General features: G+C 29.2%; 2 protein-coding genes, 1 non-coding gene and 1 pseudogene across 3 annotated transcripts; 3 read left to right on the forward strand and 1 right to left on the reverse strand.

Annotated features, from left to right (window-relative positions):
• Window positions 1-652: 652 nt before the first annotated feature.
• On the reverse strand, window positions 653-3,280 carry LOC100800072 (cation/H(+) antiporter 15). Its single transcript, XM_003553662.4, has 3 exons — window positions 3,089-3,280; window positions 1,993-2,997; window positions 653-1,900 (listed from the first exon to the last, which is right to left on the reverse strand). Exons 1-3 carry the CDS (start codon window positions 3,278-3,280, stop codon window positions 653-655), a joined length of 2,445 nt encoding a protein of 814 aa, XP_003553710.1.
• Window positions 3,281-11,696: 8,416 nt separating this feature from the next.
• LOC100809502 (F-box protein PP2-B15) lies at window positions 11,697-12,970 on the forward strand. The gene is made up of 3 exons (XM_003554581.5): window positions 11,697-12,121; window positions 12,196-12,314; window positions 12,398-12,970. The coding sequence occupies exons 1-3, from the start codon at window positions 11,837-11,839 to the stop codon at window positions 12,855-12,857; spliced, it is 864 nt and encodes a 287-aa protein (XP_003554629.1). The 5' UTR covers window positions 11,697-11,836; the 3' UTR covers window positions 12,858-12,970.
• Window positions 12,971-13,925: 955 nt separating this feature from the next.
• On the forward strand, window positions 13,926-17,149 carry LOC102666331 (F-box protein PP2-B10-like; annotated as a pseudogene).
• Window positions 17,150-17,209: 60 nt separating this feature from the next.
• LOC113000607 (small nucleolar RNA snoR69Y) lies at window positions 17,210-17,305 on the forward strand. The gene has a single exon (XR_003265939.1). It is a non-coding gene; the product is annotated as a small nucleolar RNA snoR69Y (small nucleolar RNA).
• Window positions 17,306-22,483: the final 5,178 nt, after the last annotated feature.

Below are 22,483 nucleotides of genomic sequence, written 5' to 3' on the forward strand. Positions count from 1 at the left end.
TCTTTCAACTGGACACTCTTGTAGTCTTGTTTTCCCCCAAAGCATTAATCACAACCTTCAATTTGCCAACCACGCTCACGTAACACAACATATCACACCACGATTGGTAATGGTGTGATATATCTATTTAAACTGTTAAACTGAAATTTGCCAAATCATGACGGTCGTGCATTCAAGGCCTGTGTAGTTTTTTTTTAAAAGACTTCAAGGTTTGCGTACTGATATGCGATATTAATTATGTGCTACTCGGTCAATTATAATAAAATTGAAAGTTATGTTGTTCTTGGTGGGTACAGTATGAAGGATCCAACAGATACACTTGTAAAACTTTTGAAAATGCACACACCTTCAAGTATTTAATTGTTTAACTTTTAAGTTCTCATATGTTAATGTGGTCGGTTGGCCCTGCGATGATGCCAAAACAGCTATGTAAGTTTTGGTTCACAAATGTTTTTATTAGATTACATTCAAATAGAGCCATGAGAGCAAATGTAATTGAAAGTCAGCTACATTAATTTTCCAATCATGGTACTAATTCTAATATGAAACAAAAACCTGGTATTGTCCAAAAGTTTATTGAATTTTCATAAGCAAACTTAACCGGAACTTTCTTTCTTGTATATACACGTTTGTTCCTTACCAATCCCAATGCTTACTCTGTCTTCACAACAAGTGACTCAAATCCATCGTTATTGGTGGCCTTTTGGTTGAGATTTTTTCCAAAAACCATTCCTCCATACCCATATTGTTGAACAACTAGCAAAGATGAGCGCGAACCAAAATTGTTTGACGCCAAAATATCCCCTATAACTCCAAGTTCTAAGCATTCACACCATTCTAGCAAATTTGAGAAGACTCGAGAGTTCCTACAATTACCTTGTCCAACTATGTATAAATCGCAACCATTTTTTTCTAGCTCATTAAGGATATTGGGAATATCTTCACCAATATGGACATCAATCTCTGAGTAGGATATAGATTCCTTATTGTTCACTGCCGTAAGTCTGAATGAATTTATATACTCATCATCTAACTCTTTCTGCTTCTCACTATCCATTACAGAAGACAATATCCCTCGTGCTTCATCATGAACTGAACCATCTACTTCTGCCGCTTCGTCAAACAAAAGAATCCGAACCACTGATAGTTTGATTCCTGGATGTCCTGCCATCCTCCATGCAACAGCTAAGGCTTCACGATCATCAGGGCCTCCAACAAAGAGCATAAGAATACGAAGGTTCATTTTGGGAATTGACCCAAAATCACGATCAAGAAATATCCCCACAGAGCAAGGGGCATGCTGCATTACATTTTGGTTTATATCTCTGTATACGGCATTGGTTACTTCAAGCGCACCTTCTGAACTTAATTGTTTGTGGAATGGAAGGATAATTAAGCTTGTGTGTTTCTCATTTGCTGAGTTGTATATGTCCTCATGAATGGTTGCATAGGATGACACCACATTTAAGGTCTCAATTCTGACAGCGTCATATGCCTCTCCAAATGCATCAAATGTATTGGCAATGCTTTCTAACTCTGCCTGTGATTTGGTGAGATTTTGTTCTCCGGGTTGGCTACTAGGCTTCTCTATATGTGCAGCCACAAGGGCAGCAGCACGTCCAGTAAGTTCAATAAGGTACATGGCACAAACATGTATAGGGGAAAGTCTAGTGGCATTAAAAGTTTCAATGATGCTGATCATGCTCGTGGCTTGCCGAGTATTGTGGACACATGCTAGAATTCGAAGCTCCGCATCCACTCTTAGTTTTTGTATAGTCTTTAGCTTGTTCTGTTCGAATCTCTTTCTTGGTCTGTAGACGGCATTGATGACAGGAGATACTACTACAGTCATTAGAAGAACAGCTGAAGTAATAACCGCATAGGTAGGTACAAAAAAAATCTGCAATAAAACATTACAAGAAACTTGTAAATTATACGAGTAACTAAAGAAGAATTTTATCAAAATAAATAAATAAATAAATAGACCAATACCGCTCTATCCCAAGCAATGTTTAGCATAATCAGTGCCATGGCGCCCTTGGTATTGAGAAGCAAGCCTATGGCTAAACCATCTTGAGTGCGCATACCAAAGAAGAAAGTGGCGAATAAAGTGCTTAAAATCTTTAGAGAACACAACAAGAGTATAATCAGTAGTGTCAAGGGCCAATTTCCTTGGAAAACTGAGGTTAAGATAAGTCTCATTCCATTGCCAGCAAAGAAGAGCGGCGCCAGAAAGCCTCCCGTAAAATCATCTGAAATTGACATCATCGTGTCGGCAAATTTCCCATGAGGTAAAATCAATCCAAATACAAAAGCCCCAACAATGCCATGTGCACCAAGAATATCTGTAACGTTTGCACAAACCAAAACCCCCATCACCACAAATAGTAATTCGTTATCTTCCCACTCATCTTTGTCTGTCTTGCTATCCATAAACCGTTGAATGATTGGACGCACCACAAAGATGCATACAACAATGAATAATATGGTGCTTAGCACCGTGTACATAGCTCCTTTACCATTGATTGCAAATGGAACCAGTAAAGTGAAAAGAATCCAACCATAGGTGTCACTGATCATGGCTGCTGTTAAAGCAGCTTTGCCAAGACCAGTATAAATGAGCTTGAGCTCAGAAAGTGTGTGAGCTATGACAGGAAAACCTGTGACGGTGAGAATTAATGTCCAAAGTAAATAAGCATTAACTGAACCTTCTTCAAGGGGAAATACTCCATTACTACCGTAAATTTTTCGGTACAAAGCATATAAGCATGGTGCCAACACCATCGGAAAGACGATCCCAGCAACCGCAATGCTAGCAGCCTTCTTTTTCACTCGTAGAATGGTATCTAAGTTCATCTCCAAACCGCTAAGGAATGCATAAAATATGAGACCAAGGTGGGAAAGAAGTTCAACGTTAAGGACACCATTTACAGGAAATATGAACTCAAAAATTGGTGTGAATCTCCCAAGTAATGGTGGAGTTAGTAGGAAACCAACCTACAAAATCAAATTTATATTATTGGAATGATATATAGATGAGAAAATCATAAACAAAAGAACTTGTTCATTTATATATATATATACTTACAGAGATTTGTGAAATGAGACGAGTTTGATGGAGAGGTTTGAAGATAATGAAGAAAATACGAGACAACACAACGACAAAGGCAATTTGAAAAGCGAGAACAGGAAGCTGTGTTTGTAGGACTTTATCAGTTCGCCAGATTCGACTGGGATTGGTTATGTATACCTCATAACATGCTGGTATCGTATTCGCCATAGTTCCTCTGATATTGTATCAGAGAGATGCTACTTTCAATTTTTCTTCTTTCTCCTTTAAAACCCTTTTAAATTGTCACTAACAAGACCCAAGATTTAAATGTTGAATTAATTGTATGCATCATAACAATATAGAGGAGAACACAAGTTCCAGCTATACATATCTATTTGAGGTGGCACTTACCTTATTATTAGTTGTAATGCCCTTTTGCACGCAAAAAGTTGTTGTATTTCCTATTACTAGCTTATGTTGCTATATATTTTCCCCTATTCTAAAGGAACAATGCCAGGAATTTCCTTTTTTCAATTTATTTTTTATTTTATCCAAATCATTTCACATGCGATGTCATTGCCATCAGTCAACCCAATATCTGTGGTGTTTCTATATTTGAACCACATCTAATACTTCCTTTCATATAGACATGCATACTCAAACTATAACATACAACAATTTTAACTGTAACATTTAAATTCTAAATTCCTATCAAATACAGTGGCATCTCTACAATTCCAGGACCATTATTCTAACTAACAACAGCTAAACAGTTTATCTACCCATAAAAAGTACGTGGTTGTACACATACAACCTCCCTTGGCATAAAAATATTAATTGGTAAAAATCATTCTACCAATTTAGATATTTATGATTGCTGTTTTTATTATTTTTTCTTGATTTTCTCCCATTTCATTCTTTTTTAATTGAGTTGAGCATAATCATTATCAACTGATACGAAATTATTTCAGCTTAAATAATATCTAAAGTTTAAGTTTGGATATACAATCATGTTAAATCCTTAAACATAGAAATCCTACACGATTTGATAAGATTGTCTCCAATAGAAAATACATGTGGTATAGATAAAAGAAAATAAACTTAATTAGTTTTTGTTATATAATGTATTATTGTATAATTTAACACTATTTATTTACCTTTTTATGCACTTTCATATACATTAAGGTTTTTATGCCTAAATCAAGACTTCCTCTCATGGAGGCCGAAGCTTTCTTCTCCCTGTGAAGAAAAAAGAGAAAATAAACAACAAAGATAATGTTTTGATTAGATACCCACACATTTTTTATCTCCTTATATGTATAAATGTCCAAATTTGTATGTTTTCTCTGACCTTCACTCTCCCCTCTCTCTTACATTCTCTTTCATTTGAATAATTTCCTCTCATAAAGTGATACATATGATATGTTCTCTTATGCTTTAAATTCTAATATTAATTGAATGGTTAACAATTTGTAATTGAATATTATAAACTAATTTCATATATATATATATATATATATAAATTTATAATATACTCTTAACTTGCATCTAATATCATCTTATATCTTTAATGCCTATTCAATAATTTATCTTAATTTCTTATCCCTTTCCATTTATCATTTTCATCATCTTTAGTTTTAACTTGTGAATGTAAATATTTTTTAAAAGAAATTATCAATAATTAAAAACAAAAGTATATTACAACATAAATTATTCATTATAGATGAATATAATATTTTAAAAATTATTTATTACACTTTTCAATTATAATATGATTTATATATTTAAAATTATTTAATTATCATAAATTATAAATTTTAATTATATAAATATTTATTTATTTATTTATTTTGTGCAATGCAAAACTTAAAACTAATATATTATTATAATAATAACTAAATGGTTATGAATCTCTTATGAACTATTAGGTTCCCTATTTCTTACATTTATGTTTTTTATACATGCTGTTTAGAGTATAATAATAATGATAATAAAAATTCTTTTGTTTTGTTTTTCTTTTCTTACATGCTAAATAAATGTAATTTAAATATTTTTTTCTATTTTTATCAACCAAACAACCTTTATATTTATTTTATTTTTCATTTTTTTTGTCACCTAAAAATTCTTCCGTTCATTTTCTTTCTTTGCAATCAAACATACCGTAAAGTAATTGAACAACTCTCATTAAGTAGTTTGGTTTACATTTCTTGGTCACTTTCTTTGCATCTGATTTATTGATTTATAATAAAAATACTAACATGTAAAATAACAAAAATAAAATCTAAAATCATTAAAAAAAAAAAAAAAGAGAAACCCGCGTTTCCTCTGTTTTGCGTAAATGTATTCTTCCTCCCATCTCCGTGAAAGTCGATCAACACCTTCGCTACGTTTGCCTCCATTGCTATCGATCATGAACCATAACACTGTTCATCTTCCTCTAATTATATTGATCAACTTCGATGTTTTCATGGTTGATTTGGCTGACTTACGTACACTGCCTGTTTAAATAGAAGCAAGCTGACAGCACTCACAAGTCACAATAGTATTGATCCACAGAGATGAGAGGAAGAAGATGCTTACTCAAAACACGTAGAGGGAACATGTCTTTTTTTTATAAAAAAATGTTGGATTTTTTTTTTTTTTTTTTTTTGTATCCCACTTGTTTCTTCCTTCATACAAGACACCGTCGTACATTAAATATGATTATCTCTTCTAATGGGAATTTTTTCTTTTTTACATGATGGTGTTTTTAAATTTTATTTAATTACTAGATGTTAATTTCTCGTTGTGCGTGTTTTTCCAATAATAATACCAATGTGTCAAAACTAATAGTATAAATAAGAAAATTTTAAAAGAATATGTTATATGTCAGATAAACTGGAACGAGTCTATGTAGAACTCAAATTCCTCTAACACATATTGAGTCTTTTAATTATTTAAAATTTAATTTCGAATCAGATAAAGCCAGTACAATTGAACGAGTCTTAAAAACCTTTGTTAGAACGGGTTTAAATTTTCCTAACCGTTTTTTTTTATCATGCACATAACCAAATGCTTCCGAGATCCAAACATGGTGGATGTAATATTAATCAAGTCAATATTTTTAACATGTATATATTTTAATAAATAAAGTGTCATAATTCATTTTTAAAAATTAAACAGTTTTTTAGTCCTATAAATATTTATTTAATATCATTTTTTTCTTTTAAAGATTTGCAAAAAAAAAGTAAGTCGCTTAAAAAATTATAATACCATATTAAAAATAAAATATTTATATTAAGTATTATACTTGTCAGTACCGTCAACAGTTAATAATATAAATTTTATCTTTGAAAAATTCTAAATATCAGATAATTAAAAGAATCAAACATTTTCATGACATTATACTCACGTCATGTGTGTGTAAATAGTAAATTCTTCTACAATTATTACAATTTTTTTAACAAGGGAAAAAGTAAGTTTTATTCATCTCTGCCATAACACTACAATTATTACAATAATTATTTGAAGTATATTAATTAATTTAATAATGCTTAATTATTTTAATTTGTTTATAAGTTTGTTAATATTCATTTAGATTTAATTTTTAAGAATTAAAAATATAAAAAAAAAATCACTTAACTAAAAAGTATAATAAATATTTTTAATTACCTAAAATTAACTAAAAAAAATCCATTGGACAATTTTTTTTAATACTTTTCATTGAACAAAGTTGAACCCAACCTTACTTTTCCGGTGTCACGTGTATCTGGTCCTATAAGATTTTAGACCCTTTTTTTTTTTTTGTCGTCTTTGCAAAACTACATCCCCCAGCGACCAATCCCCCCAACCCCTTATTCCATTTCCTTGAAATGAGATATTTTATTTTAAAGATAAAGTAAGAAAATATTTATAGATTAAAAGCCCAACAATTGAAAATTATAATTAAACGTATGTATATGTATAACAAATGAAAAAAATATATATGTGAGTACATCGAACTGTCCGAAACCTTCTTAGGTTATTTAATTTAATTTCTTTAGATTCTATTGTCAAAATTCAAATAGGTACCAACATTAGATAAGACGCTGCAGCTTGCAGAACATGCTACCTGTTCTCTTTTGGGCTGTCAGCTACGACTGCGCCTGGACAATTTCATTTAGTCAATGAAATTCTATAAAATAATTTTGGACTAATGATTTGTATATAACCAACACCTAACGACAAAAAAAATACAGGAATAAAAATAAAAATATTAATACTATAAAGACCAAAAATTTAATTTATAAAATAATAAAAACTAAAACTACAATTTTAAAAATATAAGAAGTAAAGAAAAACTAAGATATATTATAAGAACTAAACAAAACAAAAAAAATTGTCAACCCATGAAGTTGAGTTTGTATTCTATATAAAGCCAACACGATAACAATTGTATGGCTCAATTGTATGGAACTCTATTTTATTCTTCCTGACCAATCTTTTGGAGTTGTCTGCATATTAATATATAAATGCATGTCATCAGAACGGGATATAATAATATGATAACGAAACAAAATAAACAAATGAGTGAAGTTAATTACCGTAAGCATAAGCATGGTACTTTAAAATGGGAAACGTATGCGTCGCTTTGTGGTTTGAACATTGTCAAAGTTGCTCACTAAAAAGTATTTGATTCAAACCCAAGTTCCATTTTTCATCCACAGCAAGGAAATATGCAACTTCTTAAAAAACATACAAAGTCATAGTTTCTCTAGATGAGCACAATTTTTAAATAAGAAAAATATCAGTATAATCAGTGTTGATTTAAGGTGATTTTCCTTTTTCTACCAAAAAAAGTAGCATGCTAACAAAATTTTATTAGTCTTTAGATTTGTTCCATATGCAGGCTCTGTTTAAATTTTTTTTACAGCATATACGCCCTGTTTGATAGAAATTATATTATATTATTACATATAAACAGTACTGTAAGTCTATTATGTAAGATATTAAGCAAGAAGTTCTTTTTCTGAAAAAATAAAAAAATAAAGCTAGAAGTATATTCTGTGTTTGGTTTGTCGCATTTTTTTTTTCTAATGCGCATTTTGAAAGGAACAAGATTTTAGTTTAATTATCTCAGATTTTCCTAGCTTGGTTACTTGCAGCAAAATTTTAATGGAGGAGGTTACTACACATTATCATTCTTGTCTCTTTCTATTGAAGTAAACAGTGACCTGTATAAAAACTTTGAAGGTTTAAAGAATTAGAGATATTTAGTAGTGTATGAAGATAAGAAATGAGAAAATATTTAAGTTTTTTTCTTAGGCAGAAAATATTTAAGTTAATTACAAATACTGTTAACTTTTTTAAAAGGAATATTGTTAACTTTAATTTTTAGTTACTTCCGTAAATTCTTTAATTATCTTATATTCATTTTTTTCTTTTAAATATTTGATAACCGTTGTGTAGAAATATATCTTGTAATTAAATCAATAAAAATTATAAGATTTTTTCTTTTTTTATTGTTTTTTTTGTGTGAATAAATAGAATTTTAACATCATTTAAATTTTTTATCTAATAGATATTTAAACGGATGAATTTATAGTATTTTTATATTATATTTACTGTGAAAATACAAAATAAAGCTTGAGAAAGAAGTTGAAGATTTAAAGATGCTCACTTAACACAACACACGTGTAAACACTTTTTTTTATGAATAAATATTAGTTATTAATTTTTGTTAATGAAAACTTTTAATTTAGAATCTATTTTTTTCTTGTCCATTTACAATCTTATATCTTCTATCTTCAAGCCTGGAAACACGTAGTCATAACAATTAGCTCCCATTGGTGCCTCAACCTCCCTCTCTCCCCCTCCGCCCAAGCCTTCTTCTTTCTTTCTCCCTTTTTCTTCCCTCTCCCCCTGGTGGCTGCATGCTTCATTAAAGTACCTAGGAGCCTTTCGTCAATAAAGAATTCTTGTACTTTATATAATGTTTACACCTTGGCCGTATAATATCATATTCGAAATCTACAAGCATAAATATGTTTGAGAAATGCTTCCTTGACCTTCAGATTTGGACCCTCTCCTGCTGTGTTTGTCTCAGCACCTCTCCAGCAAAAATATAGACCCTTACATGTATCTAATGGTTGACAATAAATCTTGAAAAAAACAAAACCAAAGTAAATGATGGCCGCTAGATGAATCTAACGGATATAAAATAATATATATAATCTTGTAAAATTAAATTGTTTATGTTAACCATTACATTATTTATATTATTTATTCTGTTATGTTAACATTATACTTCAAAATATCGTAACCATTATAATAATCAACATAATAAAAATACAATGTCTATTTAAGTGTATGTTGTTTAGATTTTATATTATTTTAAATTTGATTGAAAATATTTTAAGATATAAAATAAGATTAACAGTATAATACACATTCAAAAAGAATATAATAACTGAAACTAAAAATATAGTTTTGTTTTGGTGAATACTAAAAAATATTATTAAGGCTTGGACGTTAGTTGCCTTATTTTATCATATCCATAGATTTGGTCTCTCTTTATTTTAAAATGAATATGTTATAAGTCTAGATGTATCAAAAAAAAAAAGAAAAAAAAAGGTAAACTTTGATGATATGATCAAAATTACAATTTTTTAAAAAAAGGGGATAACTTTTTTATTTTAAAATTAAAGGACCAGAATTATGAATTGAGAAAAATAAGAGATCAAAATTGTATTTAAGCCAATAATAAAAACCATTTGTCTCCAAATAAAAAAACAAGATTTTAAAATTAACTAAAAAACAGAAATTATAAATATTTCAAAATATGCTTTTATCAACAAAATAAATTAAAAACTTATAAAGAAATTTCATAAAAGCATATTTATTTCTATCATCCTATATTTTTCATATCTATATTTATCAATTACTTCAACGTATAATTTTACTAAGCACTTAAAGTTTTTTGAAAATTAATTTACTTATTTTATGATAAAATATTTTTCATTTATATAATCCTAAAAATGAATTGAATAGTACTTAAACCACCAACCATATAGATCAACTTATGTGGGATTATTTCATGTTAATTATTGATTTTGGGTTTTAGTCTTAGGTATGCATATTGCTATGTTAAATATTTTATGTGGGGTGAAAACATGTTAGGTCAAGTCACACTTTGGCAAATTTGAGTCTAACTTTTATCTGTTAAGGTTTTTTTTTAAGCCTTAGCCTAGCCTACCTAAAAGTTTGACCTGATTTAAATGTTTATTTACATGGAATGTTTTATAAAAGGTCAACAAATTAGCCAATAAACCTATAGGCTTAAGTAGGCTATTGAGCCTAACTACACAAACAGGAATGATCAAGCTTATTATTAATGTTAATGTTAATATTAATATATATATATATATATATATATATATATATATTAAATTATACCAATATAACTTTGATAATTACTACATTCAGGAATGAAATCAAGAAAAAAATATCAAGAGGCAAAAAAATATTACATGATAAGTAAAATTAATAATAACTAACTTATACTCTTATACATAAAAAATGAAAAAAGGGATTATTGACCCTATCAACCAAATGAACTAAAATTATTAATTTCTCTCTTCTCAAAGAACGAAGAATTCCTTGAATTCATATACTTTAACAATACTATTGTAAAAAAAAATTCATACCCAAACACAAAAATGATATTAAAAAAAGTAATCTGATAAATCAACACCAGATAATAATTATAGAAGCCGAAGATAACAATTTTAAAATATGAATAACATAAAATTTAAAAATAAGAAGTTAAAAGTTAAATAATATGATATTAATGTATTATATTAATATTCATTAGCCAAATATAATAGACAAAAGTATAAACGTAATATAATAGCTAAACATAATAGACAAAGTATATTAATACTAATCTGTCCTTCTAATATATAATAGACAAAATCTAAAACAATTGTGAAGGTGAATATTTATCGTGAAGAAGGGAAAAGTTACTAGACTTACCCTCTGGCATTAAAACTTAGAATAGTAGAAGTTAAAAGTGTAATAATGAAGGAGGTGGTGATAATCACAACATCATCAACCATGATGTGAACTAGTTGAGGTAAAGATAATGATGGGATAGATAGTACCAATAATAATAATAATAGTGTGATAATAGTGGTAATACTTTGAATGAAAATAATGATGGTGGTGTGATAATTACAATGGGTTGAAAAATCATTGTCAAATATAACAAGAATATTTTTTTAAGCTAAAAATTGAATTCACATAATTTTTTTTTTTTAGAAACAAATTTAAAAATGTATTGAAAATTAGTCCCACTTTAACCGAAAATATTTTATTTAAAAATTACATTTAAAATTTAAAAATTAAAAATCAAAAACTCAAATCCAACTCAAGCAGGCCCTAGTGAATGCTGTGAAGTGAGTGACTCCGTAGGATTTTCCCAAATTATAGACGACATATGCCGCAAGTTGCCTTTGGCACGACTTGGACCACGGCCAATTGATTATTGTTTCTACGTGCTTTTCCAATTTCCATTTTATCCTTTTTTTCTCAGAAACATTTGGCATCCATCTTGTTAATCCCTTTGTCTCGTTGCTTTAAAAGTTGACCACAGCTTCGCACATCACGTTTGCAAAAAAAAATGCCTGGTTATATAAAGGAAAACAAAAGCCCCTTGTTTACAAACCCTTCATTCTTGAAAACCTCCCTGTCTCATCCCCTGCTTTTAAGACGCAGTGAGAGAGTTTACTGTACCAAACATCATCATAGCTAGCTTCAATTTATCTGATGAACCACATGGCATCTTGCTCCTTCAACATAGAATCGTTGCCCCACGATTGTGTTTCTGAAATCTTGTCACACACATCACCTTTAGTGGCATGCATAGTTTCACTTGTCTCCCCCTCCCTTTGCTCATGCGCCAACTCTGACACCGTTTGGAGAAGCTTCTTGCCCTCTGATTACGAGGACATTGTTTCACGTGCTGTGAATCCCTTCACCCTCAGTTTCTCTTCATACAAGCAACTCTTCTATTCACTTTGCCACCCCCTCCTCATTGACCAGGGCAACAAGGTACTTACGCTACCTTCTTTCAATTCATCAATGAAATGTTTAATCTTTTTTTAATATCTGATTTGATTATACAGAGCTTTAACTTGGAAAAGTCTTCGGGTAAAAAATCTTATATCATATCTGCAAGGGAATTGTCAATAGCATGGAGCAGCGACCCAATGATGTGGAGCTGGAAACCAATTCCTGAATCAAGGTAATTATTATTTTTTAGTTAAAAAAATTGTAACTTGTAAGATATTTATTTGAGTTAATTGGGAAAATTTGATTTGCTTGCAGATTCGCAGAGGCGGCTGAGCTGAGAACAGTGAGTTGGTTAGAAGTTGAAGGAAAAATCAGAACGCGGATTCTAACGCCAAACACGTCATATTTGGCTTATCTGATAATGAATGTTTCACATCGAGCTTATGGGCTTGATTTTGCGCCGTCGGAGGTATCGGTTATGGTTGGAAACAAAGTGCACAGAGGGAAGGCGTATTTGGGGGATAAAGATGAGAACAAGCGTGAGATGGAGGCTCTGTTTTACGGGAACAGAACAGAGGTATTGAGAAACGCAGCGTTTCAAGAGGGGATTCCTTTTCCATCGAAAAGAGAGGATGGGTGGATGGAGATTGAGCTCGGGGAGTTCTTCAGTGGTGAAGGAGATGAAGAGATCAAGATGAGTCTCAGGGAAGTGGGTTATCAATTGAAAGGAGGGCTTGTTCTTGAAGGCATCCAAGTCAGACCTAAAACATCATAGATGAATGCAAGCAAGACTCGTTAATGGATTTTTGTACTTGCCTCATAATTTTCTATTTTCTAATAAACTTCAAATATCTATAACTAAAAAATAATAATCTTATTTGATTTCGATATTTTTATCTTCAAATATTATAAATCAGTTTAACATTTTATTTTAACTTATCTTTTAAAACAAATTAGACTTAATTATATATATAAATAATTTTCAAAAGGACAAACACGAAATATCTTTTTTTTACCAGTATATATAAACAAAATGATTCCAATCCAAATCACGTACGTGCAAAATGTTGAACCAGTCCCTTTTTGGTTCCATCCAATCTAACGCTAATAAACTAGTTAATATATTATATATGTTTGTTTATTTCTACGTCACTTTCTTTTTGTTCTTTTTACATAAAATATTGTAAAAACAAAGAATGAAATAGAAGCATCATATTATTGGTTATCATGTTTTAGGAGTGCAAGCAAAAGATGATTCATTAATAATTTTGTGTACTTAATTCATAATTTTATAATTTTTAATAATATCAAATATACGTAAAATATGTGTTAGAAAATGATCCCAAGTATAATATACCACGTGCAAAAGGTTGAACCATTTCTCTTCGAATCTAATGCTGAACAAGTTGAACCCAAAACTATATTATGTTTATTTATTTCTATATCACATTTTTTTCTTCTTCTTTTTACACTTTTTTTCTATAAAAGAATGAAATGAAAATATTAATTTTTGTTATCAAGTTAATACATATTTAAATTAAAGTTTGTAAACTTAAGTTTGAGTTAAACTTAAGTTTGCAAACTAAATTTATAAAAGTAACTCAAGTCTTATTTGTATAAAAACACATTTTTCAAACAACAATTTATGTATAAATATATTTTTGAGAATAACTAAACATATTATAAAATTGAGTTTACTTTTTAAAAATACGTTTAACACAAAAAAAAAAAAACTTTTTAAAGGGATAACCAACCATATTCTTAGATGTTAGATGCGTTTGGACTTTTCTTGTATACTTTTTTTTTAAGAGAATTTTCTTCTTTTGTATACTACTACAAGGAGATGTGTGCGTTTCCGTTGGCCATGATGCGTTTTCGTTCCTTTTGTGAGGTTTGGACCGCGGCGATCTCCAGCTCAATTCATTACATGCCATGAAGTTTCGAATTTATTGGTCCACACTTTTTGGAGTGCATATATAAAATGTGTTGTATATCTGTATTCCAACAAATTAATTACATAATTTAATAATACAATTTTAAGCATGAAAGTATTAATTAAGAAATTAATAATAAAAAACATTTATCACAAATTACGCCGAGGATATATTAAAAATGATGACAAATTGTATTCATAATATTTTTAATTTCATAATTTACCAAAAAGAACATAATTATAAACGTCAAAATTAATTGGTGTTTCATTAAAATTAAAATATAGTCATTTCCGTGTCTGTCCGTGAGATTCACGTTGAATTCAACATCAACATCCAAATTAAGGAATTGTTCTAGTTTCTCGGATGTGCTCATGTCCGGGCTCCATGTTGACATAATTATTCAGAGCCAAAAAATATGTCGTCATATTAGCGATATGATTCATTGGAACATGCATGTCCCCACTGAGTATTGTTAAATTATATATAGATAGTAGAACTTGGTAATTGTGGAAGCAACTGTAATTTTGATTTGGTAGTGTTCCTCTTCACAATATGGAACATTTTATCATTCACATCCACTCAGGACGTTTGCAGGTCCTCTCTAGTCTCCTCCATTATCATTGCCGTGTTCCTCAAAGAAAGAATTGTTTGTCAAGTTATGTAAACCACGACCAGTTGACGACGGTAACAAGGCAAATTTTTATAATGTCTTTTTAATTTTAATATTTGCTGTTTTATCAAAGGACTTGAATAGTCACTTTCTTAGGAAACTTGTTGAAATGCAAAAAGTCACGTTTGGAATGTAGAAGTTATAATTATTAACTTCTTAGAATTACATTCCAGAACGTGAAACCAAAACACACTTTCTGATTGCCTTGCATTGTTGTAAAGCATGATTGCTAATTATGAAGGCTCAAAGCAAAATCACAAATTGGTCGAATGTAAACTCTGTCTTGAAGAATTTACAAAATCTGCCAACACCTAACACATTTGCTACAGTCTTCAGAAATGGCAATCATGATCATGCAAGACGTTGCTAGTGCACAAAAGTACACCAGAATATTCGACCGTATGCTTAATCCCAATTGTCATTTACTTATGATAATGATGGATAAAATGAACTGCATCCTACCCCACTGACACACACAATACAGGGACCCTTTTACTTGCAACTTCCATTGGGCTCGACTATGCTAATGAATAATTATGGCCAGTTGACCACTAGCATTGGCAAGGGGCTCTGTGGGAACTTTTTTCCTTTTTCTTTTTTAAACAGTGGAAAGCATTTTAAAATTATAAATGATTCATCGCTTTTAAGTAGAGAAATGCATACTTAAAATAATTGAGAAATTAAAAACCTAAATCTTAAATTTATATTTGAATATGACTATTTTAAAACAGCATTGATATATTATATTTTGAAAAATAACTGTTGCTTCACTGAATGATGTAACAACAATTGTCAATTTATATTTTATGTTTGTATTTAATGTTTTCTTTTAAAATCCGAAAAGCCTATTCTGAGAATACGTCCTATTATTTACAAATTCTTAATAAAATTGCTGACATTTAATGGGAGTTTTAGGAATATCTATAACACTATACTCCCGTTATCTTATATTATTTACATAATTCTTGAAAAAATAGTAATTACACAAGTTACTATGGTAATGATCTTCTTTGGAAAAAAATATCTTTATTAAAAAAGTTAAAATGTAATTGTAAATTTACTTACATACTCAAGTGAGATATTAACATGCAAGGGTATTATAGAAAAATAATTAATGTTTTCTTAATTTTGTAAAAGGACAATTAGTGTAAGATAGAAAAAGACATATAATACTAGGAGAGTAATATTGTATTAACAAATCAATTAATGCAGCACACATTTGCAGGATAAACGACATAGATCTAGAGAGAGAGCATCAAAGTGTAGAAATTGCAACTAAATACAGTTTATTAGCTTAAGGTTGATTGCGTATCCTCAGGCGGTGGAGCAAATATGAATTTTCCAACTAGTGAATTCATATTTGCGCGACTGTCTGTGGAGGCTCAAATCACATTCTAAGTTGAATTTAGATTGTATTTATAATTATAAGGTTGCAAAAAATAAACTTAAATTGTTAAGAAAAATATACATTGTTGTGATAAAGAAAAAAAATTCTAGACATGAAAGATCAAAAGTTATACGTATTCAGAAGAATTAAAAACTATTGATCCAAAAAATGATTTTTTGGGTTCAAGTACAAAATATTACCATAATCACCAAATTCATCATCATTTCAATGAAAGCGAGAACTCTCTGATGGAAGGATACAATAAGGTAAGAAAATTTTATTTTGGTGACTATAATTAAGGTAAGCATTTAGTTTTAGAGCAACATGTGACACTTATGATAGTATTAACATTTCCTGGTGACGAAAACAGATGCTCTCTATTGAGAAAACAACAGGCAAAATATGTTACCTCTTGAGCGCAAGGCAGCTTTCAATTACATGGGGAAACAGCACCTTGTATTGGTCCTGGAAACCCATCCAAGTCGAGGTTTGTGCATCATCCTAATTTCCAAATATATTTTTTTTCCTTTTACAATAGTAATTTCAGTTCATACCCAATAATAAAATCAAAAGTTCCTGTACTTTAACAACTTCACTTCATACATGTGTCATCTTAAGTTTTGAAGAAGCTGCTGAGCTGAGAACGATTTGCTGGCTAGAAATCAAGGGCAGCATAAACAGTTGAATATTATCTCCAAAAACATTGTAGGGAGCGTACTCGTTACCATCAGAGGTGTGGGTAGAGGTTTGGAATCAGAAATCACAAAGCACTGTTTACATACGTTGACGTTGCAAAATAAATGGCAAAGCCTTTTGTCATCATTGCCATTGTAAACCTGAAGATGAAGAATGGTCGGAGATTGAGTTGGGGAGTTTCTACAGCGATTCAAATGTGCCTCAAGGAAGCCAAAGGTGGGCTCATAGTTGATGGAATTGAAATAAGGCCCAAACCTAACTGTTAGTAAAAGCCTCCACATATGGGCCGTGAGGCCCGTAACGTGTTTATATATTTTATCCAGTGTAACCCTAGCAATTGCATAGCATAACGTGGATCCTGGGTTGTGTTGCTCCCGTGTCGACTCTTGTTTATTGTACATAAAACGATCGATAGTGTCGACTTCGTTCACTTTGGTTTTTTCAATCGCAGTGATGATAAATGTGAATCCCAGCTCATTATGAGGCCTTGTCTTAAGGTCTGGGAATAGAATCCTCCACTTCTATCTGAGCTTCTCTCTACTCTCCAATTAGGGTTAGCCCGCCAGTACTGCTTTAGTTTTAGGAGGATGTGGCTCAATTTCTAACTTCTTCAAAAAACTTGTTCTAAAATATATTTCCCTCAAATAAAAAAAAGGATGATTAGTCACAATGATTTCTTAATTTATCGCATTTCGCATGTTTCATTTTGCCTGCCATGTTCCAATCTGATGATGTCTATGGATTCTCTAGCTATGTTTGGAGGAAGATCGTATTTACAATTTTCCTCCTTTTGGCGGATTCTGCTCATTTAAGTTTCTACAGAGGTTTTTAGTTGGGGCGGTTTACCTCATCTATTTGCCAAAAAAATAATAAAAAATGGGACGAGTCTTTTGAATTAAATTTGCATTATTTATATTATTTTTGGTTTGGAACTTGGAAATATCCAAACGCAAATCATGGCCGCATGTTTGGTTTAGCATCAATTCGCAACTGTGTATAAATATTAGTAGTATTTTTTAATTAATTATTTCAGAATTCCTCTAAAAACTAATTATTTCGGAATTTAATAATTTTAAAATATATAATAATTCATTGTTAAATAATGCTGTAAAAGAATTATACTGTCTGTATATTTTAAATAAATATTGAGTTTAACTGTGGTGTATTATGTAAAATAATTTTAATAATTTTATATAGTTATCCAAATACAAATCATTATTATTTGTATATAATTTATGATTGAATAATTATATAAAATTATTTTATATTTTAATACATAGTGTCATAGTCTCTTTTCTTAATTTTGTCAAGAATACTTTGTTGATCTTTTTGTTAATCAAATAATATTTTTCTCTTAAAATATTTCTTAAACAATGGATACTGTTATCAATAAAATATTAAGATATTTTTTAATTCAACTTAGAGTTTTATAAGAAAACACTTGAAAATTTTAAATGCGGTGGTTCGTAACTGACAACGGTAGGACGGTGGTATTTAATTAAATGCAAGCAAGTTGAAGGAGAACCTTACTCTTCAAATTATTATATGTAACAAAAATTGTTCAAATTATTTAGAATAAATAACCAATTTTATCCTTAACATGTAATTCATTGAAAAATACATCTTAAAAAATGAAAATACAAAATTTAGTCGATGCGATGAATATGTCCTGCCGTTAAATCCCTTCTGTTATCATTAATAAAATAACTTACATGACACAGATAAACAAATTTGTCGCTGAAATAATTGTCAACATGAATTGTCAGCATAGGGGCATATTTGATTATAATATTTTTTTTTTGACTTTTTATCTTTCCAATCTACTGACAAATACGTCCCTGTATAAAAAGTGCAACAAATATATTCCGACGTTAATGATAAATTATGACTAATTATTATTATTATTATTATGTGTTTATAATTTACTGTTCCTATTCGTTTAAAACTTATATAATATATTTTTAAAATTTCCTTTTAATGTATATATTTTTATTATTTTGATTTTCTCGTCAAACTTTAATCTTTACTATTAAAAAAACTTTATCTTATACCTCATATTTAGATTGAAAATAAGATGTCGAGAATTTTGGGTAAAAAAATACAATCGGTCACGGAACCAAATTTATTTATTTATTTATTTTAAAAAGAGAATTGAATCAACTTTTTTTATAAAAAAAACAAATCTCACAAAATTCAAACTAGATAAAGCTAAAGTGAAATTATAAGTCTTTTTTTTAATCAATAATATATATATATATATATATATATATATATATATATATATATATATATATATATATATATACACCTCAAATATGAAAGAATTTTTTGGATAAACCTTATGTGTTTCCATTCAAGACAACACGTATTATACATAATATGAATAAAATGAAAACAGTTACTAATAAATAAAGAATCCAAATACATTTAAATAAAAATATAATAATGCTCAAACTAATACATAGGTTAACTTTAAAACAAAAAAGAAAATTAATACAGAGGTTTATTCTTTGTCTTTGGGATGTAGAATTGTATTTTTCACTGATTTAGGGGTTGCAGTGACCTTACATTCTATTTGACATATTATGACATAATATGTAATAAAAATTAATAATTAATTGAAGAAACAAAAAATTTAAGAAATAAAAGGCTTACATTTTTTAAAATGGTAATTATGATATAAAAAAATTGAAAGCCTTATATATATATATATATATATATTATTGATTAAGGAAAAAGACTTATAATTTCACTTTAGCTTTATCTAGTTTAAATTTTGTGAGATTTGTTTTTTTTTAAAAAAAATAGTTGATTTAGCTTTATTTAGTTAAATTTTGTGAGATTTGTTTTTTTAAATAGTTTATTAAATTCTCTTTTTAAAATAAATAAATCTAGTCCCGTGACAGGTTGTGTTTTTTCTACTCAAAATTCTCGATATATTATTTCCAATCCAAATATGAGGTATAAGATAAAGTTTTTTTTAACAGCAAATATTAAAGTTTGACAATGAAATCAAAATAATAAAAATATATATATTAAAAGGAAATTTAAAAAATATATTATATAAATACTAAACAAATAGGAGCAGTAAATTATAAACACATAATAATAATAATAATTAGTCACCATTTATTATTAACGTCTGGGTATATTTGTCGCATTTTTTATATTTTTAAGGATTAAATCTTACATTTTTATCTTTCAATGACGCATTTGTCAGCGGAGTGCGAAGATAAAAAGTTAAAAAAAATATTATGACAAATATGTCCTTATGCTGGAAATCCACGTTGACAATCATTCGCGTGACAACTTTGTCCCTACGTAACACGTAGACTATTCTATTAACGATGACGGAAGGAAGTCAACAACAAGACATATTTGTAGCACTTTTTACACTTTCAGGAATTAAATTTTGTATTTTCATTTTTAGACGCATTTATTTTGCGGGACAAAAGTGACTATTTACCCAATTATTTATATGAAAATGGAATATTTTGAGTCTCCTTATTTTTCACTTAAACTTAATTATGTTCTTTGCATTTTAATATCAACTTCTAAAAACATGTGAATTTACTTTCTCTCCATATTTAAATTTAAAATTTAGTGTCAGGTTTTATCGTCACTAAATTAAAATAAGGACTAAATTCATGTTTTTTTTAAAACTATATTTGGTTTAAGTGATTGAAAGTGGAGTGAAACTGAAATGTAATAAAATAAACCTAGGAGGACTCGATTTTGCTTGTTGCCAAATATAACCTCATTTCCCTTGTGAAATACATAAACATGAAAATATGTTGAAAATGTAAGACATAATCAATTGTGAAACCATTTTAAAAATATATATCTCCAATTCAATAAATAAAGTTCAACCAGTCATATAATCGATTATGTAACTTGCATAATCATTTATATCTCTTAATTCATATATATATATTTTAAATATAAACTTGTCATTGATTATAATATTTTAAATATATTTTTAAGAAAAAAAATCAAAACTTACATGATTTTGAAGCATGATCTTTTTAAATATTGTGCAGTGGAACTAATACCAGTATAATAAAAATATAATCTGTTGAGTTAATTGTAGTACGTTGGATGGAGTGGATGAGGTGGGATGCAGCATCTAAAGAAGCACCACGTGGCGGGCCCTACTGCTGATACGAGCAATAGTGATTAGTGAGGTAGTCAATGTGTACCGTTGGATTCCTTTCAAATTTCAATTTCCAAACAGAAAAAAGTAAAATAAATAGATAGGTACGGTCTACTCTACTTACTGGACCATACCAACCAAGCAACCGTACCTTACACTACACAACGGTGTCCTGCTTATCACTTTCCAACTTCCAACCTATATTCCCCATTTCTTTTTCCGGAATTTTCCTTTGAATTGCATTATTAATTAACGCTACTTTTTGGAATTAGTCCATATTGGGTGGTATATTTTTTTTAAAAACAATGATCGTTTATTTTTTATTTTCTAATGTAATAAAAATAAAGAAATATTTTTAACAACTAGTTAAATCAAGTCCATGTATTTAACATTTTAACACATATTTAGAATAGATATATTCTGGGTATACAATGGTCACAACAAGATTAAATTTTAAAAAACTAGTAAAATATATTTTTCTTGTGTACAATAGTCATTCAGGAGTTTGAATTTATGATCTGATGCATTTTGGGACAATATTGTTAATAAATATTTTAATTACTTATTAAAGAGCTAAATGTAAAAAACTTTATGAAAATTTATTATCTCCACTCTCTTACCATTTTTTTAATAAAAAAATTTACCCTCAATGCCAATTTTAGCCAAACTCAAATTAAACCCCAAAATAATTTGGAAACGTACTCTAATTAAATTTCTCCACGACCATTTTTAAATCATATGAAACTTAAAACAAATGCTCCAAATATTGATGATCTCTTTGCAAAACTTGAATGACGTAAAACATGCCTTAAATGGAGCAATCCCAAAGCAACAAGCCACCATGTTGTAGCTAGCATCCTTAAAGAAAGTTGGTGATTGCTAGGGCATAATTGGGGGTAATGTGGAAAAACAATGACAAAGAAAGGAGAGGGAGGCAGAAGCAACAAGGTTTCAAGATGTGTAATGTGTCAAGTCACCAACAATCTTTTAGTAGAAAGTGGCGTAAAGGTTTGTGCAAAAGATAAAAGTATTAATTTTAGAGCGAACATGCAAAGTTGATAGGACTAAGAATTTGATTACAAGAAATTGTAAGGAAGAAGAACAAAGTTGTTCTTAGAATGGAATAAATTATTTCCTCACATGCGATTATAATGAAATTTTATATCATTATACTAATTTTATGTGTATTATGTATGTGATAGTTAAACTAATGTAATTGACATATTGTATATTCAATTTTTTTTATTAAATTTTGTCAGTTTGACATATTAATGTGAAAACATTTTTTTATGAAATATAATGAATTTTTATCCTAAAATAATTGTAATGAGGAGAATACAAGAAAATATCTCATGAATATATGATTGCTACATTTATTGAATTCAAAGAGGCTATTATATAGCCTTTACAAATCTAACCAGAAATATCTCATGAATAACTGCATAATTCATTCGACTAATTCAAAAGCAACTAAATCCTACATACTAGGACTTATTAAAAACAAACAAACCAAACTGTAACAGCAACAACAAACTAAAACATAATAACAAGTAGCAAAAAC

Source organism: Glycine max, chromosome 19 (genome assembly GCF_000004515.6).
Source record: "Glycine max cultivar Williams 82 chromosome 19, Glycine_max_v4.0, whole genome shotgun sequence".
NCBI lineage: Eukaryota > Viridiplantae > Streptophyta > Magnoliopsida > Fabales > Fabaceae > Glycine > Glycine max.

Excerpts from the sequence above, each read along its gene's own strand:
- LOC100800072 (XM_003553662.4), bottom strand. The coding sequence starts at position 3,280 with ATGGCGAATACGATACCAGCATGTTATGAGGTATACATAACCAATCCC. Across the intron at positions 2,998-3,088 it reads GTCTCATTTCACAAATCTCT|GTTGGTTTCCTACTAACTCC; the intron begins GTAAGTATATAT and ends TTGATTTTGTAG. Across the intron at positions 1,901-1,992 it reads ACATTGCTTGGGATAGAGCG|ATTTTTTTTGTACCTACCTA; the intron begins GTATTGGTCTAT and ends GTTTTATTGCAG.
- LOC100809502 (XM_003554581.5), top strand. The coding sequence starts at position 11,837 with ATGAACCACATGGCATCTTGCTCCTTCAACATAGAATCGTTGCCCCAC. Across the intron at positions 12,122-12,195 it reads TCATTGACCAGGGCAACAAG|AGCTTTAACTTGGAAAAGTC; the intron begins GTACTTACGCTA and ends TTGATTATACAG. Across the intron at positions 12,315-12,397 it reads AAACCAATTCCTGAATCAAG|ATTCGCAGAGGCGGCTGAGC; the intron begins GTAATTATTATT and ends ATTTGCTTGCAG.